Source organism: Bombus huntii, chromosome 8 (assembly GCF_024542735.1).
Source record: "Bombus huntii isolate Logan2020A chromosome 8, iyBomHunt1.1, whole genome shotgun sequence".
Lineage (NCBI taxonomy): Eukaryota > Metazoa > Arthropoda > Insecta > Hymenoptera > Apidae > Bombus > Bombus huntii.
The window spans coordinates 4,766,248-4,784,421 of NC_066245.1; the positions used below are offsets into that span (position 1 = coordinate 4,766,248).

General features: G+C 39.2%; 1 protein-coding gene and 1 long non-coding RNA gene across 2 annotated transcripts; one reads left to right on the forward strand and one right to left on the reverse strand.

The window, feature by feature from the left end:
- Positions 1 to 774: 774 nt before the first annotated feature.
- Positions 775 to 8,703, forward strand: LOC126869072 (cyclin-dependent kinase inhibitor 1). The gene is made up of 2 exons (XM_050625244.1): positions 775 to 3,296; positions 6,610 to 8,703. Exons 1-2 carry the CDS (start codon positions 2,723 to 2,725, stop codon positions 6,708 to 6,710), a joined length of 675 nt encoding a protein of 224 aa, XP_050481201.1. The 5' UTR covers positions 775 to 2,722; the 3' UTR covers positions 6,711 to 8,703.
- A 479-nt stretch (positions 8,704 to 9,182) lies between these two features.
- Positions 9,183 to 16,791, reverse strand: LOC126869082 (uncharacterized). The gene is made up of 2 exons (XR_007690820.1): positions 13,162 to 16,791; positions 9,183 to 11,523 (listed from the first exon to the last, which is right to left on the reverse strand). It is a non-coding gene; the product is annotated as an uncharacterized LOC126869082 (long non-coding RNA).
- Positions 16,792 to 18,174: the final 1,383 nt, after the last annotated feature.

The following is an 18,174-nucleotide window of genomic DNA, read 5'->3' on the forward strand; positions in this document are numbered from 1 at the left end:
ATATTCTACCAGACGGATATACACTAACACTATTCAACGTTACTTGGCACACGGGTTCCCTGATTGGTTGCGGCGATCGTCTATGTACGGTTCGTTCAACGCGAGTTGCTTCGTACGCGACAGAAAACTATTTCCCCATTGCCTTCCATACGAGACACGATTTAGGCCACGAGAACAACAACGAGGTAAATTGACAATTATCATTGAAAAGTGTCGATTCACCTCGTTTATTTCGTATCTTCTCCTAGCAGCGCCGCAATAAACATCTGTTGCTTAAAAATCATCAACTGTCACATACATAAAGCTTAACGAGTAAATACGAATTCACTTTTTATATTTACATAATGTTAATGAATCAATACTTATGTTCATTCCTGTATAAAGATATAAATATTTACATCAATCATTGAAATATTTAAAAGCATAGTATTATTTAAATGCAAACAATTCGCTGAATCAATAAATTCAAATATGTAAGAAGTCAGACTTATAATTAGTAGATACGAATACTGCTTACCAAACTCATCTTTGCTTTGTCGAGAACATTAATACCGGACGAGATTTTATTTTTACATCTTGCAAAACATATTCTGGTTCTCACCATAGTGCCTAGAGACAGTAGCCTTATATCAGTTGAAATAAAATGACGATGATAATCTGAAGAGTATGCAAATAAATTCACCGTGTGTAACGTACTGCCATGCAAACATGGAAATCCGCCGAATAAACGTACGCACGAGTGTCCGTGATAAGATTACAGCCGTTGTTTTGAAAGCTGGACTTGTTTATTTTTCGTTTCTTTGTCAACATACAATGCGCTTCATTTTTTTCTTCCAATCACTTGTACATTTCTCATACACACGTATATCATAAATTTATCAAACATATATCAAAAAATTTTATCTTACAGTTGATTAAACGAGGCAACTATTCTTTGCAAGAAGTCATTATACCCGAAATTCAAAGATTGCTTTTTATAATTCCAAATTTTTAAGTTATCGTATTTTACTTTGAATCAAACACAGATTCGATCGTGCATTGAACGCAGTCGCGCGTGGTGAAAATGGGAGTGGTAAAGGAGACAACAGTGACCTATTACTTATCCCAACCTTCTCGGCAGTACAGTCCCCCTGAATGCAGAAAAGTAAAGTTGGGTGGTATTTACCATGGAGGTTGGCATACTGGGACGCATCCGATGGTTACAATCAGCATTCTACTCGTTTATGTTGCCGTGGAAGGGGCCGATAACTGTACAGCCTTCTCGTACGTATTTTCAAAGGCTTGAAATTGTGCGCTCAGGTTGAAGGAACTATATTCTGCAAATGGCGGTTATTTCGTTTCTCCCTGACGCGCGGAGAGGAAAAAGGGGTGACACCGAATGAACCGAAGGTAGCCGAAAACAGCCGATGTATTTAGAGGCTTGGTTACTTGCATTGAGAGGCGCATGCTTCAGTCGCTAGAGAGCGCTTTACACGTGTGGAACGTGTCTTCGCGTAACTCCGTGCATTACAGAACACGCACGTACCTCGTCAGCGTCAACATAACTGCGCAATCGTATACGACCTTCCGCCGAACTTGGAACCACGCGCGTGCCTTGACAGTCGTGTATTTGGCGGGAAGCGCGGTACTGTTTTCATTTAGAGTTTATGCAGTATCAGAGTCGATTCAGTGGCTCCCCACCGCGTCAGCGAACAGCATATTGGTGCTTTCGGGCCGTGTGCAATAACGTTTTACGCTAAATATTCTTTTGCCGAGCGAGAAATATTGTGTAATATATTTATGTGCTTCACATTACACAGACGTGATAATTGTGAACTCAGACGGCCCATGCACGACCAGTTTTTAATTTCAACAGTAACGTGGTAATAACCTTCGCGGGAATACGTCGAAACACGTTCGCCGTCTCTTCGATGCTCACGCGCAAGTGCGAGCAACGTTGCCGGTTTGTTCTTCCCGCGGGCTATAGCGACAGATCTGTGAGAAGAGAAGAAAAAAAACTTGGAAACGTGTTCGATTGCTGACATCTATTTCGGTTGTTCCGACTGTGGAGTTGTATACCCATCTCTGATGAAATATGAGATAGTTGTTACTGTTTTCCTGTCTTGCCTCTCGCTCTTTCATCGTGATACGCAATACTGTGTTTACCGTGTTGCCAAACTTTCTAGTTTCGTCGTACACCCTTCGCCTTGTCGATGATACACTCAGTTTTTAAATCTAACTTCGAATTCGCGGATGTGCCCCGTGAAAAAATCAACGTCAGAAAGTGTTGGGTGCACCCACGAGCCACTCAACGATCACAGTAGTCGCCAGGCGACGCTGAGCACGGCCATTATTCGAAATTCGGTGTGTCGCGCCACGACAACGTTGCCACATCTTCGTGAGCCGCGAGTATTTCAACGTACTGTGAACAATTCCTGGAAGAAGAATCATCTCCGTAAATGGGACGTATGTATGTAACGCGTAAAAATCAATGCAAAAAAGGTCGGCTTCTAAAGCAGCGCCGCGCGTCTATTAAAATCGATCGTGTTGTGTAGATTCAGTAGTGGCGAATTGCGAATCGAAAACAGTGACGCTGAAAGAGAGAAGGACGGAAGGAGACGGGGAGTGAGAAAAGTAGTGACTGCGTGAAGAGAAACGGAAGCTGTTTATTCGTGAAAACGCTTGGTTATTGGTAACTGCGAGGGAGAACGGCAACGTTGCCGGCGTGAAAGACTAACGAAATATGAGCGCTCGAGTGTTGAATCCGGTGATGATGACGGAAATGAGCAGGAATTTGGGTGGAGGACGAACGGTGCCGAACAGAGCAGCCCTTGCCCGTGTTCGAAGGGATTTATTCGGACCCGTGGATCACGCCGCAGCTCGTGCATTGGCGGAAAGGGAGCTTCGCGCTCAATCCATACTCGATGCCGAAAGATGGGGCTTTGACTTTCACTTGGAGATACCAAAAGCTAATTCGAGGTACGAGTGGGAGCTAGTTACACCACAGGATGTCGTGCCTGAACCCTATGCCCTACGAGGTATGCCCTACTTAAGGAAACACGCACCTAGTACGCCTCGGAAACTACGAGATTCCTCGCCTACCACAAGATTCCTCCGTAAAGATTCTTCGTCTCCGGTAACTCCGATTTTATCGAAATCGGAGAGGACGCCACCACAGGAGCCAAGAGTACCACAGATCGGCGAAATAACCACCAACGATTTGTTCGACTTCGATTCGGACAAGAAAATATACATCGCTGAACCCACTACCCCTGTTTTATCAACCTCCACAACGAGAAAACAGTCCTCCATAACCGGTAAGTGATAACATACATTTTTTTAATCTCATCACTTGTATTGTGTACGATGTGGAGTAGGATGGCAACGTGCACAAGCACGTGCGCTGTGCGCTTACCACTCTTACGATACCATTAGAGATAGAGCGTCATGCCGGTTACTATGTTCTGTATTATAAGAACTCTTTCGCTTATTTTTTAATGCAACCCTATTGGGAGAGATTAACTCTTTCTTCAGTGAATGAATAGCATGTTTTGGAGTCGAATAGTTACTTGCAATGATATCGATAACTCTTAATTATTTGCATACATAGGCTAGAAGTCTAAGATAAATTAAACGTTGCATTGTCGTGCAAAATACTAATTGTTCACTTTTTACTTCATTCTTTTTTGTTCTTTTTGCTTCTCTAAATTTTTGTGTCATAAATTACATACTCAACACGAGCGAACAAAAAGTAAAATACTTTTAAGATTATCGTTGCACTCGTTAAAAAACAGTGTTCTCCGCACCGTTTTACCACGCGCCAATCTGTTCGCGAGAAGTTACGTAATTACATACTCGGGGACATGAGGTTTCCTGAATTATTCTATTTAATCGACGCATGTTATCGAAGTTAATTTGCTGGCATTATTTATGCGGGAAGTAGCTTATCCTAGGTCAATCTAATTCGTCGGCCGAAAGGTCATCGTAATTTACGTAATTACGAGAACACTTGATCTAGGAAATGAATTATATCCAGTCACTGATCGAACGAGTACGCGCTTTTTTCTTAGAAAGAAATTGTTCCTAATGATTTTCTCCGATCGTTGCAAAAGATACTGCATCGTGTCAGTTTATAGTCGTGTCGATGATAAAGTTCAACGTGATTGCTTATTTAACTAGTGAACAGTGAAATTATACCTACGGATTGAAAGATAGATAAAAGAATTGGACTTTCATAGTTATTGATAAGATCTACGGAATAAAATTCACCACATTTTTTTTCCCGGATAGTTATCGCTTGATAATTCGTCGTACGCGCACGTAAACAAGGATGACATAACGATAAATATTATTCGTAATTTCTCTACCGATCGTCTAGACAACGAGACAGAAGTGATGCCATCTGGTTACTCGAGACATCGTCTGTTTTCTTCATTGGGGAAAAAAAAAATTAAATGGACGCTGCGCCGTCTGGTTCGACATCTCCCGTCGCACATGATTTTCCGCGTTGCGTTTGTATGTTGCATACGGCCATCTTGTTTGGACCCGTACCTCACGGTCTAGTTCCCCTTTTTTCGCCTATTTATTATTCAGGCGTGCACACCACCCACGCGACGCGACTATTTCTGGACGTGACTCGTCATATGTCCCGCACGCATGCATCTACGCGCGTGTAAACACATTTTGCGCCGCAGCATCGCACGCACTTTTGTTTATACCCCGAGAGTTCCTTTCGCGAATCTTGGAATTGCCCATCCGATGGTATTATCCCCAAAAACATTATCTCGAGACATAGTGAAATCGCTAGAATCTTCGTGAAATTGTGTCCATATTTTGCTCGTGACGACTCTTCTTTTTTCCTCTCTTTTTTCTTTTTTTTTTTTTTTCAAAGTCCAAAGTATAATCTCATATACTCGAGACAGACAAATAGTAATTGCAGCACTGAGTTGCGTGTAATTGGATTTACCTGCATCGTACTGATTCGGAGACTAGACTGAATATGGTCGCGTGCTGCGCGTGACCGTTATTAGTTGACGATAATATCGTACGATACGCACGCCATTCGATTAACAGGATCGATACACCGGACGCGTTTTGATCTCCCGATAGGATCCTTTTTGCGATGAGCAAACTCCCTGTCTGTTTTTCAAATATACGGCAGAGACGGAGCGTGTGTGTTCGTAACGTACGCGAGTTCGTTCTGGGATCGTGAGTACGATGGGGGCGCAAAAATGATTTTCCTAACGGACATTATTAATGAGCCGCACGCGGTCAGCTGTGCAGTCCATATGGGGTTGATAGAAACGCGCACCCCCGTTCCATTCTCTTCCGCACACCCCTCCGTCATCAGCTTTTGTTCGCACGCGCGTTCCGTTCTGCGAGCGATACCTCCTGCGTGTTACGCGCATGGGGGTATCAGCTGTGCTCACAATCGTGCATCTCTGACAAACAACCCTCTGGATGGTACTACGCTACGAGGGTCGAACGGTATTTAAAATCAGGATTAGTCGGCACGACGATTGCAACCCGCATGTGTGGAGTGCAGTTCGAGCTATTTAAATTGCACGCAACGATTTTGCTCGTAGATATCGAACGAAGCTACTTTTGCAACGTTCAATAACACGTATAATGTACGTAAAATAAATTTGAGATTTTTAGATGTATGTAGAAAAAGGGAGAGAGAAATATTGGATAAGAAAATATGGAAGTTTCAGGGATATTTAAGGCATAATAATGTTTCGTAATAATAACGTGTAACGTGTCACATTCGAAGTTATTAATTTTTATGTGCTCGATTCATAACGTAACGATTGGAAGGGGAGTAGGTAGACTGCATCACAGATGTCCCTGAAATGTCCTTAATTTGTGTCGCGTGGCAATGTGCTTGGATTTAGATGCAGAGGGTTAGTCAGGGAAATCGAACAGATGTGTCGAATTTTCTCGTGGAAATTCGCCAAATGTTGGTTGGAGAAAGGGCCAGGCAGAGGTTTTGTATTTGGTACGTGCTGAAAGCAATGTGATATGACTCACGATTACGAGTATCAACCTAGCGCAGACTGTGTTTTTCTGCAAGCTTCCTATATCATGACTCACGAGAAGTTCGCAAACAAAGCGTACATGGAAGAAATGAAATTGCATGTATCTTATTCGAAATTCTTTGCTCGCTTTTATCTCTCTTTGTCCCGCTGTGTTGAGCCGTATCGGCATGCTTTAACACTTTAACGAATATTACGATGATTTGCTCGTATCTTATCAGTCGCCGATATAATTAATAAGCATGTGAGTCGGTACTGTATTTGTAAGGTTATCGGGAATGCGATTTGACGTACGTGCATTGGTCTAGCTAGATCGTGCACGAGATCAAATTTTATATTGCATGCGATTATAAGCATTCGGATTTAAATGCTTTTTGGTTAATTCATTTCTTTCTCAGCTGTACACATCGATTCAGAAGTACGCGTGTGTGTATGTGTTTGTGCGTACACTTGTTATTGTTTTCATCATTGATCACATATCAGGAACACCTGTTATCGGTATCGTTGATGTACAATATTAACGAAACTGAAAATAAATCGTGTAATACATGTGGTATACGTATGTATACATGTTTCGTTTGTTGTGTGTTTCCAGACTTCATGAAGAGTCGTAAACGTAGCCTAAACGGTAGCGCGAAGAGCATGATAGAGCCGCCGGAGAAGATCGCTCGCAACGCGGGTCAGATACGCAGCTAAAAGCCTTCCAGCTTCCTCCTTCAGCCTCGCTGTCTTCTTCCATCTCCTTGGAGCGCGAGTGGGACCGGAAACACGAAGCATCACTGCCAGGAGGAACGAGAAAGGCAGAAGCTCTGGCAGGAGGCGCGAGGTCCGTTGGCTGTGCCATTCACGTAGATTTATCCGCCATGAATATAGGCGAAAACGGTGGGAGAAAAAGAAATGGAGTAGTGCCGTTTGTTTCATTGCGTATACTTTCGTAGACATGCCACGGAAATTTACAAAATAGTAGCAACAACGACATTAATTAGAAGTACGAATACAAGAAGGACGATATTCCATGGTTGTTGCTATCTCTCCTTTTTTTCCTTTTTTCTTCTTTTTTTATATCTCATTCGTGTCGTTTTGTTCTTTTGCATTAGGCTACACAGATTAGGATATATACAACGATAGAAAGAGAGAGAGAGAGAGAGAGCGCGAGATAGAGAGAGAGAGGAAGAGAGAGAAAGTGTGTGTGAGTACGTTAATTTTTCATGAAATTAATTAATGTAATATATTGTTCGTTTAATTCTGATATGAAGCGAGAGTAAGTTAGTGACGAGGTCGTCGCACACATAGGTACATTTTGATGTAAGTGTAAGCAGACAAAAAATATATAAATACCTTGATATGTACATGTTAAAAATAGGTATTAAGTAAAAGTGAATTGCGTTTCTATTAAAATTTACGCAAGAAAGACTACTTGATCCTGATCTGCTAATTTTTGGAAATCGGAGACTGTTTCGATCAACACTCTGTGAGTTTTCATCGACTGTTTCATTCAATGAGGACCCACAGATGTTTGAACATACATATCTACGTATAAATAATAACGAAGCTGGTTCTATCGGACGAATTTCGCGACAGTTTTGACTATGTCCTTGAAACGGTCGCGAAATCATACGACATTAGATTTTTTTTTACGTATAACGTACAAAAATATAAGAGACGAAATTTCGATCATGATTTTTACACATTTGAGAATACAAAAGGAACGCAATCATATTTTTGTAGCCGAAAAGAGACCAATCTGGAGGACAATTAACGGGGAGAAAGATATGATTTAGATTGTAGTTGGTTACCCATGTTTAAGCATTGATCTCCTGTACAATTTTAAGAAAGTACAGCCGATGCCAAATCACCCCCGCGACTTTTTTCTTACCTTATACCTTCGAAGAAGGAACCCTTATCACATTTGGCTTCCCCATTCTCATTTTTCCTATTCACTTCATCACCATGAATCCCGTTAAGTGTTAGAGTATATTTAAAAATCTAAAGCTTCGTGAAGATTGTAATCTTTTTCAATATATTTTCTATAAATGAGAAAGAAACCATTGATCAAATTGTGTTACTTACGTATTTCATGGACTATAACAATCAAATTTATAGCTGTTCTATAAATATAAGACGCAATCTTCGTTTGGCTTTTTAAATGAATTTATTATCTTTACTATCTTCGTTCATCTTTTTGTACAAATCATCACGAAGAATTTACTCGCATTTTTAATGTTTTACGATCAGATTTTAGGTATTGGTGGTGTAGCGTGATCAAAGCCGTTGAAAGTTCTCCGTAGCCTATATAGAAATCGTACACCATTTTTTGTTTCTTCGAGATGGTAGTAGTAGTCTGAAATTTTGCGCAGCTTACACCTAAGAGAATGCGTAGGTTTATTTGGAAATATTTCACGAGTACAAATACAAATCGTAGCTTCTGGAGGTCTTTAAACGGTTCTTGAAATTATGCAAGGATGCAACTTGTATTCGAATCGTTTTTTACCGTGTTAACGAAAGTACGAGGTGTTTGACGTACATACTGTTTACAGATTTTGGAACAAACCAAAACTTTCCTTCGTTACTTTCTTCGTCGTGAATGGATTTACACAAAACATAATATTAATGTAAATGTAATTGTATATCTTAAATGGTACATTGATTTTATAATGGTAGCTGTTTATTACAAGTTCTTTTTTTTTTCTTTTTGTTTATGATAATTTTGTTAACGCCATCCTGTGAAGTATGCCCCTTGAATCGTATCCTCCTATTCCCGGTGCACACTTTTTCCGTTCACTCTTTTCCCACTTTGAGATTATAATTCAAAAATACGACTGGTGGTTACAAGCTATTTTTTTCGTAGTTCACTCGCGAAGTGCGCTATGAGTGGTAGAACTGATTCGTTGTGGAATTCTAATGGTCGTTTTTCATACCGGTTACTGTGTATTCGATGTTTCAATAGCGCTTTCATGGCTACGATACTCGTACTATGAGAGCATCGCGATAAGAAATCAAATTGAAGTAACAGTTTTGTACGGAGCACGTTTAAATTTTATTCCTCCTCGACAAAACTTCCAATTCGTTGACTACTCATACGGATAAGCAGGTGAAATTATGACGAATTATCGAAACAAAACGATGTTCGACGGCAGACTGTGCATAAGGGACAAATTTGATCTTAGCTTTTCTTTTCTTTTCTTTTTTTTTTTTTTTTTCCTACCTAGCGTGAAAAAGACGCGTGAAACGACTATAGAATCTCGTTAGATCTAAAAGGATCGCGACATAAGGAAGAAGGTAGTCTGCCGTCGGGAAAGAAACGAAAAAAAATAGTAAAAGAGAATCTTATGCCTATGTAACCCTGTGATGTATTAGTATGATCTCAGTAAACATAACTTAGCGTGTACTTCTTATTTGTAATAAGCATAGATGTATATGTGCGTTTCAAACGTGACGTAAAAGTCCCAATAGAAAGAGTATGAAAGGTTGCATATGTTTGAGCACGTGTGCACGATGTTTGTTTGTGTGGGTGAATGTCAAAATAAAAAGGGTGAGCAGAAATACCCAGTGCCTCATATCCAGTTGGTATTCGCGTAAGAATTCTATCTGTAACGACAATATATTATATAAACCATAATCGTAAGAGAGTCTAAAAAACTAACCTTCATAAGTGAATGCCTATGTTTATTAAAAAAAGATTTATCTAAAAATGCTTGGTATCTTTTCTTTACACGCCTGGCATCCAAACCTGTGTTACATGTACGTCATTTGTAAATTGTTGGGTTAAATTGTACTTTATCTGACTTACACGTGGTGGTAGAAGGAAAATTGAAGTTCAGTTTTCGATATAATAATGCTTTGTCTCTCCCTTACCCACACCAATCAAACACCTTTTCATACCCTTCATAGTAATTAGTTTGATTCCTTGGCATCCTTTTTCACATGTATCATTTCCTTGTTACAGCAGAATACGCTTCCTAGAATCTCCTGAATCCACAATCAGAATCTTCTGTACAATCTCCCTACGCTGAATCAGGAGCATTGAAAATTTATTCGTAGTGAAAAAATTGAGACAGGTGCAGGTGCAACGGCGGAAGTTGTATGCAACAGAATAGTCGAAGCTGACTAAGAAACAGGTGCTGCTGGACCTGCATGTATTTGGCTTTGGTAAGTGACAATTTGATTTTCTTTTTTTTTTTCGTTTTAAAGCGAAACATTTTGAAGGACGAATAGAATCTATTAATTAAAAATATATAATAACAAGTATATTAAATGTTTACATAATTATCGCAATCATTTGTTCTTAAATACTACAAAATGTATAAATCCTGATCGAAAGAAAGTTGATTTACATCGAATTAAAAAAGAAAAATAATTTGCTATATTAATTTTAAATTGATGGTTATGAACACGAAATACAAACAACGATCGCCTCGTATGGTCAAATTTGCAAGTAAATTAACATCGAACGGAGGATGTTGATACAAAGTTGGCTCATTTTAAATACAAAATGCATACACGATATGTATTTTCATAATTGTTCAATTGTCATACGAATCTATGGTTGTTAACGCGATTTCATAATCACGTTTCTCATTATATGTCAGATGAAAATAATGCATCGAACGTTGGCCGGAGCAACGCGTTTAATATCAATTTGAGTTATTGGATCGTCGCGCGAATACAAAATCGAGGTCAGAGGATTATGCAAGAATTTCTTTAGTGAATCACACTTTTTCCTTGGGTAGATACAAGCAATCAATGAAACATTGAAAATTTCAATAATAGATTCAAATCGACGTATGTCTTCAATTTCTGTAAACAACGTGGAAAGGCAAATTTTTAAAAATTATTTTTTACTGTTTTTTTTATACATATAAAGAACTATATGGTTATTTTGGACTAAGACGACTATTCTTTAAAATACAGTGCGTGTATTTTTCTGTAATCTGCTCTTTTGAATGTTTATCTGTATATACACTCGTCTCGTGCCTCGAGAAGACGCATAAAAATATGTCCTGTCTTTTATCACACATCTTTTTATACATCATACTGTACAAGTTTTTTTTCACACTAGTTAAACATGATATGTTATTTATTTTCTACATTTTCAATTCGATTTAAATACTAAACATCGATACGAAAACTTTTTCTACATGAACCTACTACATATATAGTTTTAAGTATAATGGAATAATTGTTAAATATACAACGAATAGGAAGTTCAATTCGATACGAACTGGTTATTTGTTAAAATTTTAAAAATTGTTTTATAGAAACGAAGAAGTTTTATTTGTCAGGCTCCTTTTTCCGTAACTCATGTCCTCGTTGTGCCTCGGCGTATAAACACGCACGTTCACTATAGTTATGCTTCTATGCAATCTCTGTTGCTAGGCGCACCTCGGCCCACCAACAGTATTTTTAGACGATACGCTCACATTTCGACGTTCATTCTTGAATGAGAGTGCCCTGTTCGTAGACCCGTCCACTACTGTCTAAAGAATTCCCCAAATTCCAATATGGGTTTCTGTAAAAAAAACGAGCACGAACACGTGTTATTAGAATAATAATTAATTGGTACAATATTTTCTACAAAACATACATAGTAGAATACATTGGCGTTTATACGCTTTTTAAACGTTCCTGTTACTTTTTGATATTATAACGTTGCTTGCGTTGCATACATTATCATTTGATGCAAGAATTGCAAAAAAAGTAGCACATTATAAAACTGTGATAAAGTATTTCAGATATACATACGTATATTAATACTTATGTTTATTTTTTGTTAATATGTAGTCAGTCATTATACTTATATGTAACTAAAAAGATAGTTAACTGCATGAAGACTATTGATCGTTTAATTTTTACACAATTACGTTTCGTACTTAAGGAGGTCTTGGGGATGAAAGCCGGAAGTGACCTCGATTTTGTTATCGACTCACTACCGTGAGAATTTATGTACGCAATGGCAGACAACGTTCCTGCAAATAGTGATAACTTTGTCTTTATCACACACTCGACGAAAGACAATTTGAATATTTTTAATTATCTTTGCACATAATATACATAAATATTTTATTAATTGTTATTGTTATAATAAGAACATAAATGTAATTTTATCGAGTAACAATTGAATAATTTGGAAAATGTAACAAAGGTATGAGCATCATGCGTTTTAAATTTTAAAGGATATTGTAATAAATAGAAATATTCTTTTGGAATTTTGCGACAGTAGCGACAGATAGTGGTCGAAGTAGGAACTGAAAATGTCGGTAACTAGGCCTATTGACAGAGATATCGATTCACAACAAATACTGATATAAATTTACATAAAATTATCCAAACTGGCGTTGATTTCTTCTTGACCGAAGATTCAAAGTGGTGCATTTAGATATTATTTGAGATATAAGAGAAAATCGTATAAGTTATACCGATATAATGTAGATCTACATCGATTTTTATTGTTACTACTCTCTGAAGATATGCATATGGACATTTTGGAACTCAAAATTTTTAATCCTCTAGACTTTGCAGTATCAATTAAATTCGTGTTAATTTCCAAACAAGTATATAACGTAACATAAACATAAGTGAGACTTATATTGCAGAAAAATATGTTGTAAGATTAATATAAACTAAGATGGTCGTAATCGTTACACGAATACGGAAAAATGTTACGCCTTTTTACGAAAGAGGCGTCTAGATTCGATCGTGAAGCTCCAGCTGCCTCACAAACCGGAAGCCGACAACGCTGCGCCATCCTGATATCATTTGCCTCCGATTAGAAACGATAGTCCACTTCCTTGTTAGAGGATTTTAGAAGCGCGTTCAAAAACAGGAAACGATATCAAAGTTCTTCTATGAAACTATATGTAGATTGCTTCAACGTCAACGAGGTTCCTTCGTATCTTAACGAACGTTACCGTTGACTTTGCTTCCTGTGATGACCCGTATTCCTCTTTCACGATCTCGCACTACTACTCATTTCGAAAGCAATGAAAATTTCTATGATTTAGCAGAGAAGAAAAAAAATAGAACGCAGTATTAGAAGCGGTGGCCGTTACTCGAAGTAGTCTTTGGCATTATTTTCGGACGGCTACTTCCTGAAGAAGAATCTTCTTTGAATTCGCCTCTTACAAATTGCGCCACGAGTGCAACGTACCTGTTGTTTACCACATAGTGGGTTCAAAGCCCGGTCAGTGCAACGGTCCTCCACCTTCCCTGCCTTCCTACCCTGCTCATCTTTCTTGCCCCACCATCGGTGAACATCATCCCATCCCCTACCGTCCGCCTCTTCAAGTAAGGACAAAGCGGTAGTTGCCTGTGATTCGAAGTCTTCGAGGATGCGCAAGACGAGGAGCTCGCTTGTGCCTCTTTGTAAGGTACACGCGGCGTCTGTGCTTCGTGCCTTCTGCTTCTGTGTTTGGTCTCTTCCTAACAGACCATTTTTTTTTATCCAACTTTTTATCCCCTATAATCGCTCTTCCAATCCTTCTAGACGTCCTAATTATTAACACGAATGAAGGTTAATTGCATCGTGCTTCGCATCGTGTATATTTCCTCAATGAAACGTTCGTACACGTTTACCGTTAATTCCGACGATAGACATCTAAGACTGGTTGGTATACTGTTTGTAAACATTTTCAGTGATCCGCGAAAGGCACATCAAGGTCACCTAGAACCTTTTCGTAGCTTCTTTATGTCCTTTAGGTTAGATTTTCGTCGAGTACGAAACTGTCCAGGGACAGAAAGTATCGAAAAATGGTAAGATTGTTGTTGGCGGAGTATGAAAGAAAGGGTGGAGACGAAGCAGGGTTGATAGTGTGGTAAACCGAGAAGAGTGGACGAAACAATCTGGAGGGAGGCCGTACTACGGCGTAGTACTCCAGTGGGATCAGGGTTCAAAGCCCGGTCAACACCATGCCCATGGTTCTTTCTCCTACTCCCCTTCTCTTTCTCTGCATAACGCTTCCCCTCCGACTCCAGTTTCTCCCTACTCTGTCTCTCGCGTTCTACCTCGGTTATTTCATGTCCACCACACACACGTGCTAAGCATCACCATGGACCTCTCTCCTTTTTCCGACTGTCTCTTTCTCTGGGCATCGGTGTTGGCCGCGGTGATTCACCATCGGTCGGAGATAAGGGGCCAATGAAAGGAAACTGTAGAGGGCAGCACCGGCGAATAAGCGTATACGTGCTCCACTTGCCGCAGGAAAAGGTGGTATCAGGTAACGAAGATGAAAAATCGCGAATCGATTTCTGGCTCCTGTTCATCCCGTTTCTCGGTAGTTTACGATCATCCTGTCCAGGGTAGATAGAGAGAAGTAACATTGTTGAGAACTTTGTTTTCACGAGGGAACAACACTATCGAAGAAATTTGCTGCCAGTTTACGAATCGATATATAGATTCCGGCTAGTTAAGTTCCACGTGCGATACTTTGCAACTTTACGCGGGATACTCTTACTTTGTTTCTATAAGCTTCAAATATATATAATATAGTTTAGAATGTACACGAGAATGTCAGCGAATACGAAGCGAAGGAAGGTTACAAATCAGATTTATGTGAGCGTAGTTTCTTCCATCGTAAAGGCTTTTAAGAGAGTAGCAGTTCTTTCGGGGAGCAAATACAATAAACATACTTAGTATTTGAACGGATAATTTAAAAATATGCTGCACCGTTGGTGCAGCATATTCACGTGGGTTTTATGTACGAAACTGACCAGGGAACCGGTTACACAAACATTCATTAAGAGATCATGGTTCCCTGTGCCAAAATTACGTAGCCATTGACAAACCTGGTATTATGTTGCTTGTGTAAAGCACCCTTAATGATACTACGTCTTCGTTTCGGGATGAATATGAAGTACGAAAAATGTTCGTAACGTACACTGTCATCTCTACGAAGAGACCGATGGAGATGCTGATGTAATTTGACTGTTCCAGAATGTTCTATTTGACTGAAGCAAAATTATTGCTAGCAGTATTCGCACTGACGTTTGGCGTTCAACCGGCGAGTAGAAATGGCAAAAGAACTTATTGCTACCGTGTAAACAATTCAGGATATTAATCAGTCGTGATCATCGCACACTAGAGTAATTGGTACGTGGCGATGAAACTTATTCTTTAGATACAGACAACCGTTACATCGAGAGGTAAGGCCTCGCTGTTCGGACGACTATTGAATAATGGAACAATATCGGTCATTAACACTTTTTACAAGACGAGTTTGTCGTAACAATCTTTGCCGTTCATAATGTGTAGAAAGTGCAAAATCGATATAGATTTTAATGGATTATTATTTTGCCGCAATATTTGATGTAATTGGATGTTACTCGAGGAAGCGCATCGTAAAATGTCTCTTCCCTTCTTCTCTTGTTTCGCGAAATAAAATTTTTACAGAATATTAAAAAAATAATTAGTACGTTACCTGCTACTTTTCATAAGTTATCATTCATAATTCGTTGCGATGATCGCATCGTTTCATTCGAGTTGCTCTAAAATCAATTGATAATCTGCAATAGTGTTTATAGGAATATTAGAACAGTTGACTGCAAAGGGTAATCATATGCGCGTACAATGCGTACTATACATACTAACGTCCTTGAGCGTAAGCGATCTGTTTACGAAAGGGACGTCGACCCCTTTAGTGCTCACACCTATTACGGAGTTAGTCGAAGGGGAGAAGAACTTAAACGATATTGCGTGGTATAGCAATTATACATGCATCGTTTTTCCTCGTTCGTCTCCCTTTATTATCTTTTCGGTCGATAGATTTATCATGGCACTTTTTACATTCTTTAATTATTTTCTTTATGAGTCTGATTGAAACTTGGAAACACGACTATTATTAGATTCATTGAGAGTAGAAAATCTCGTTTGGTATCTACCTAAAATTTATAGCTTCTGCGATCGATAGATTCATCACGGTAGTTTTTACATTCTTCGATTACTTTCTTGATCAAACAATTCCGGTTCGAACAGAAAAATATTATACCAGATTCGTTGAAAGCGTTGGAGGTCTCTCTCAATGCCTACCTAAAATTGGTCGGCCGTAAGAAGATGGAAAAAGAGGAAGATTATCGGTTCTGAACGCAGGAAGTGCAAAGTGGTGTTGAGAAAAGGAATGGTTTTGCTTTCTCCGAAGCGTTTACTTGGAGTTTTATTAATGCAGAAAGCAAGCATCTCGGTTGGTTGCAGTGGTTGTGCTCGAGCAATTGTAATTTTTTTCAAGCGTTACTTACTGGATTGTAGATCGCATTCCAAGAAGTAATTTTGGCCCGAAGTCGGACAGTTTTCTTGTTCAATTCGATTTACTCCCGGACGTTGGAGCCTTTTTTTTTGGTTTTCTTTTAAACGTCAATTGTAAAACCAAGTTGGGAAGAAGATCATAGGACACGTTACAGAAATTACGTTCAAACAATTTCACTTTGCTTATTCTTAGAACTCTTCTTTGATACGCGACAGTTTCTACCGAGTAGAAGAGTATCTTAAAACATTGGGTTCTTCGGCCGACCAACGCCACACAACCTTGTCGATTTAAATCAAGTCGAAGGATGGATACCCTTATGTTCTACTATGTTGGGTTCCATGCAACCCGTCCAACTTCGTTTTCGTCAACGGTTTAAAACTGTTCTTTTTCCCCTCATCCTTAGCAACACCGTTTAGTTTCAAAACCGGATTGGAAAGACAACAATACGGAAATTCTTGGATATAAGAATTTCCAATGAAGCATACCTCCGCAGGATCCTATAACTATCCGACACCAGCGATTCAACCTACTAAAACGTTCACTTTTTTCCTACTTTTTTCTTTCACCTTCTGATTTATTAACTTTGCTTGTGTCGCTTAATTTAATCCAGACAACGCGTTTATTGAACACGTACTGTCCTCCTTAGTCACGAGATCCTATCTAGAATTTTATCATTTTTCAAGATACGTTGAAACATTTCAAGTTCCTCGTATTATTTAGACTATTGCGAAATAATGATTGGATAAAAGGAACATGTCTCCAAGAGAGTAATAAAACTTCAGTTTTCTGCAGTTTGGAAAAATAAGACATTTTAACCAAGGAATACGGTACGACACGTCAGATACCATTTTGGTCAGTACATTTTGCGGACATTGATAAATTTCGCGCAACAAACAATATCGTCGTTTTCCTTATTTCGCCTTCCAAGGGAACTTTCTGTATTTCAGAATTGTATTCGTAAAGTTTGAACAAAAGTTTATTTTTGTCACGTTCCCGCTGTTTCACGGCTCTTTTAAACTATGCAGCGGACTAAATTTTATCCGGCTGTTGGGTTGTAGAATGTAGAGTCACTCTGTGGCACGCGGTAACACCCAGCACGAAAAAACTTTGTTGCCTGCAACCCTTCGAGCTGGGTCAGTGGCCGAAAAATGACCTGCATCGACTTGGCGATCGTGGGTACCTAAGGAAGTGAAGTTTGTACATCTACAAATGTTATCATATTCTCTGGGATTTCATCTGCTACCTAGAACGGTATACGTAGTCGATGAAATATGTACTTTGAAGAAGATACAAAAGATGTTTTTGTAAGAATTACTGCAAAAACGGAAGCATATCGTGAAACTGTAACGACGTAATATGCAAGAGATAGTGTGGTTTCTTCGCAATGTTTACGGATAGCAACGGAAGAAACCGCGATTCACGGTCGAGCTTCCGGAGGTAGAAACTTCTTCGTCGTTCACATGGGATCATCAGAGATACGGGAAAGAAAGGAGAGCCAAGAGCGGTACCGAGGCCTCGGGTAAGAAACCGTAATTGCCAGGCAGTGACTTTTGTAGCAGAAATTGCTCGTCCGCGATGTGGAAAGCTAACTTTGAAAAGCACGTAGCAATTCGCGAAGTGATTCAAGGGATTCAAGAAGCGGCGATTGGCGTACAAGAGGTTGGCATTCGAACAAGAAATTATGGAACTGACCCTTGAATTGTCCGCATACGACAATGGAAATATAATAATTCTTCCGTGCGATGGCCACATTCCTCGATTAGTAATCGATTTGAATCTAAGCTAGCTATGTACGTTAAATTCTTTTGGCTAGAATGCATTATTACTTAGAAAGTGAAAAAACTCGAAGGAGGTGGTTTTGTTATGAGCTCCTTATTTGTGAAGTATTTGTTTATAGCTATTACGTTGATTACTCATTACGAGAC

Coding starts and splice junctions, on each gene's coding strand:
- LOC126869072 (XM_050625244.1), top strand. CDS start 2,723: ATGAGCGCTCGAGTGTTGAATCCGGTGATGATGACGGAAATGAGCAGG. Junction 3,297..6,609: donor AAAACAGTCCTCCATAACCG/GTAAGTGATAAC, acceptor GTGTGTTTCCAG/ACTTCATGAAGAGTCGTAAA.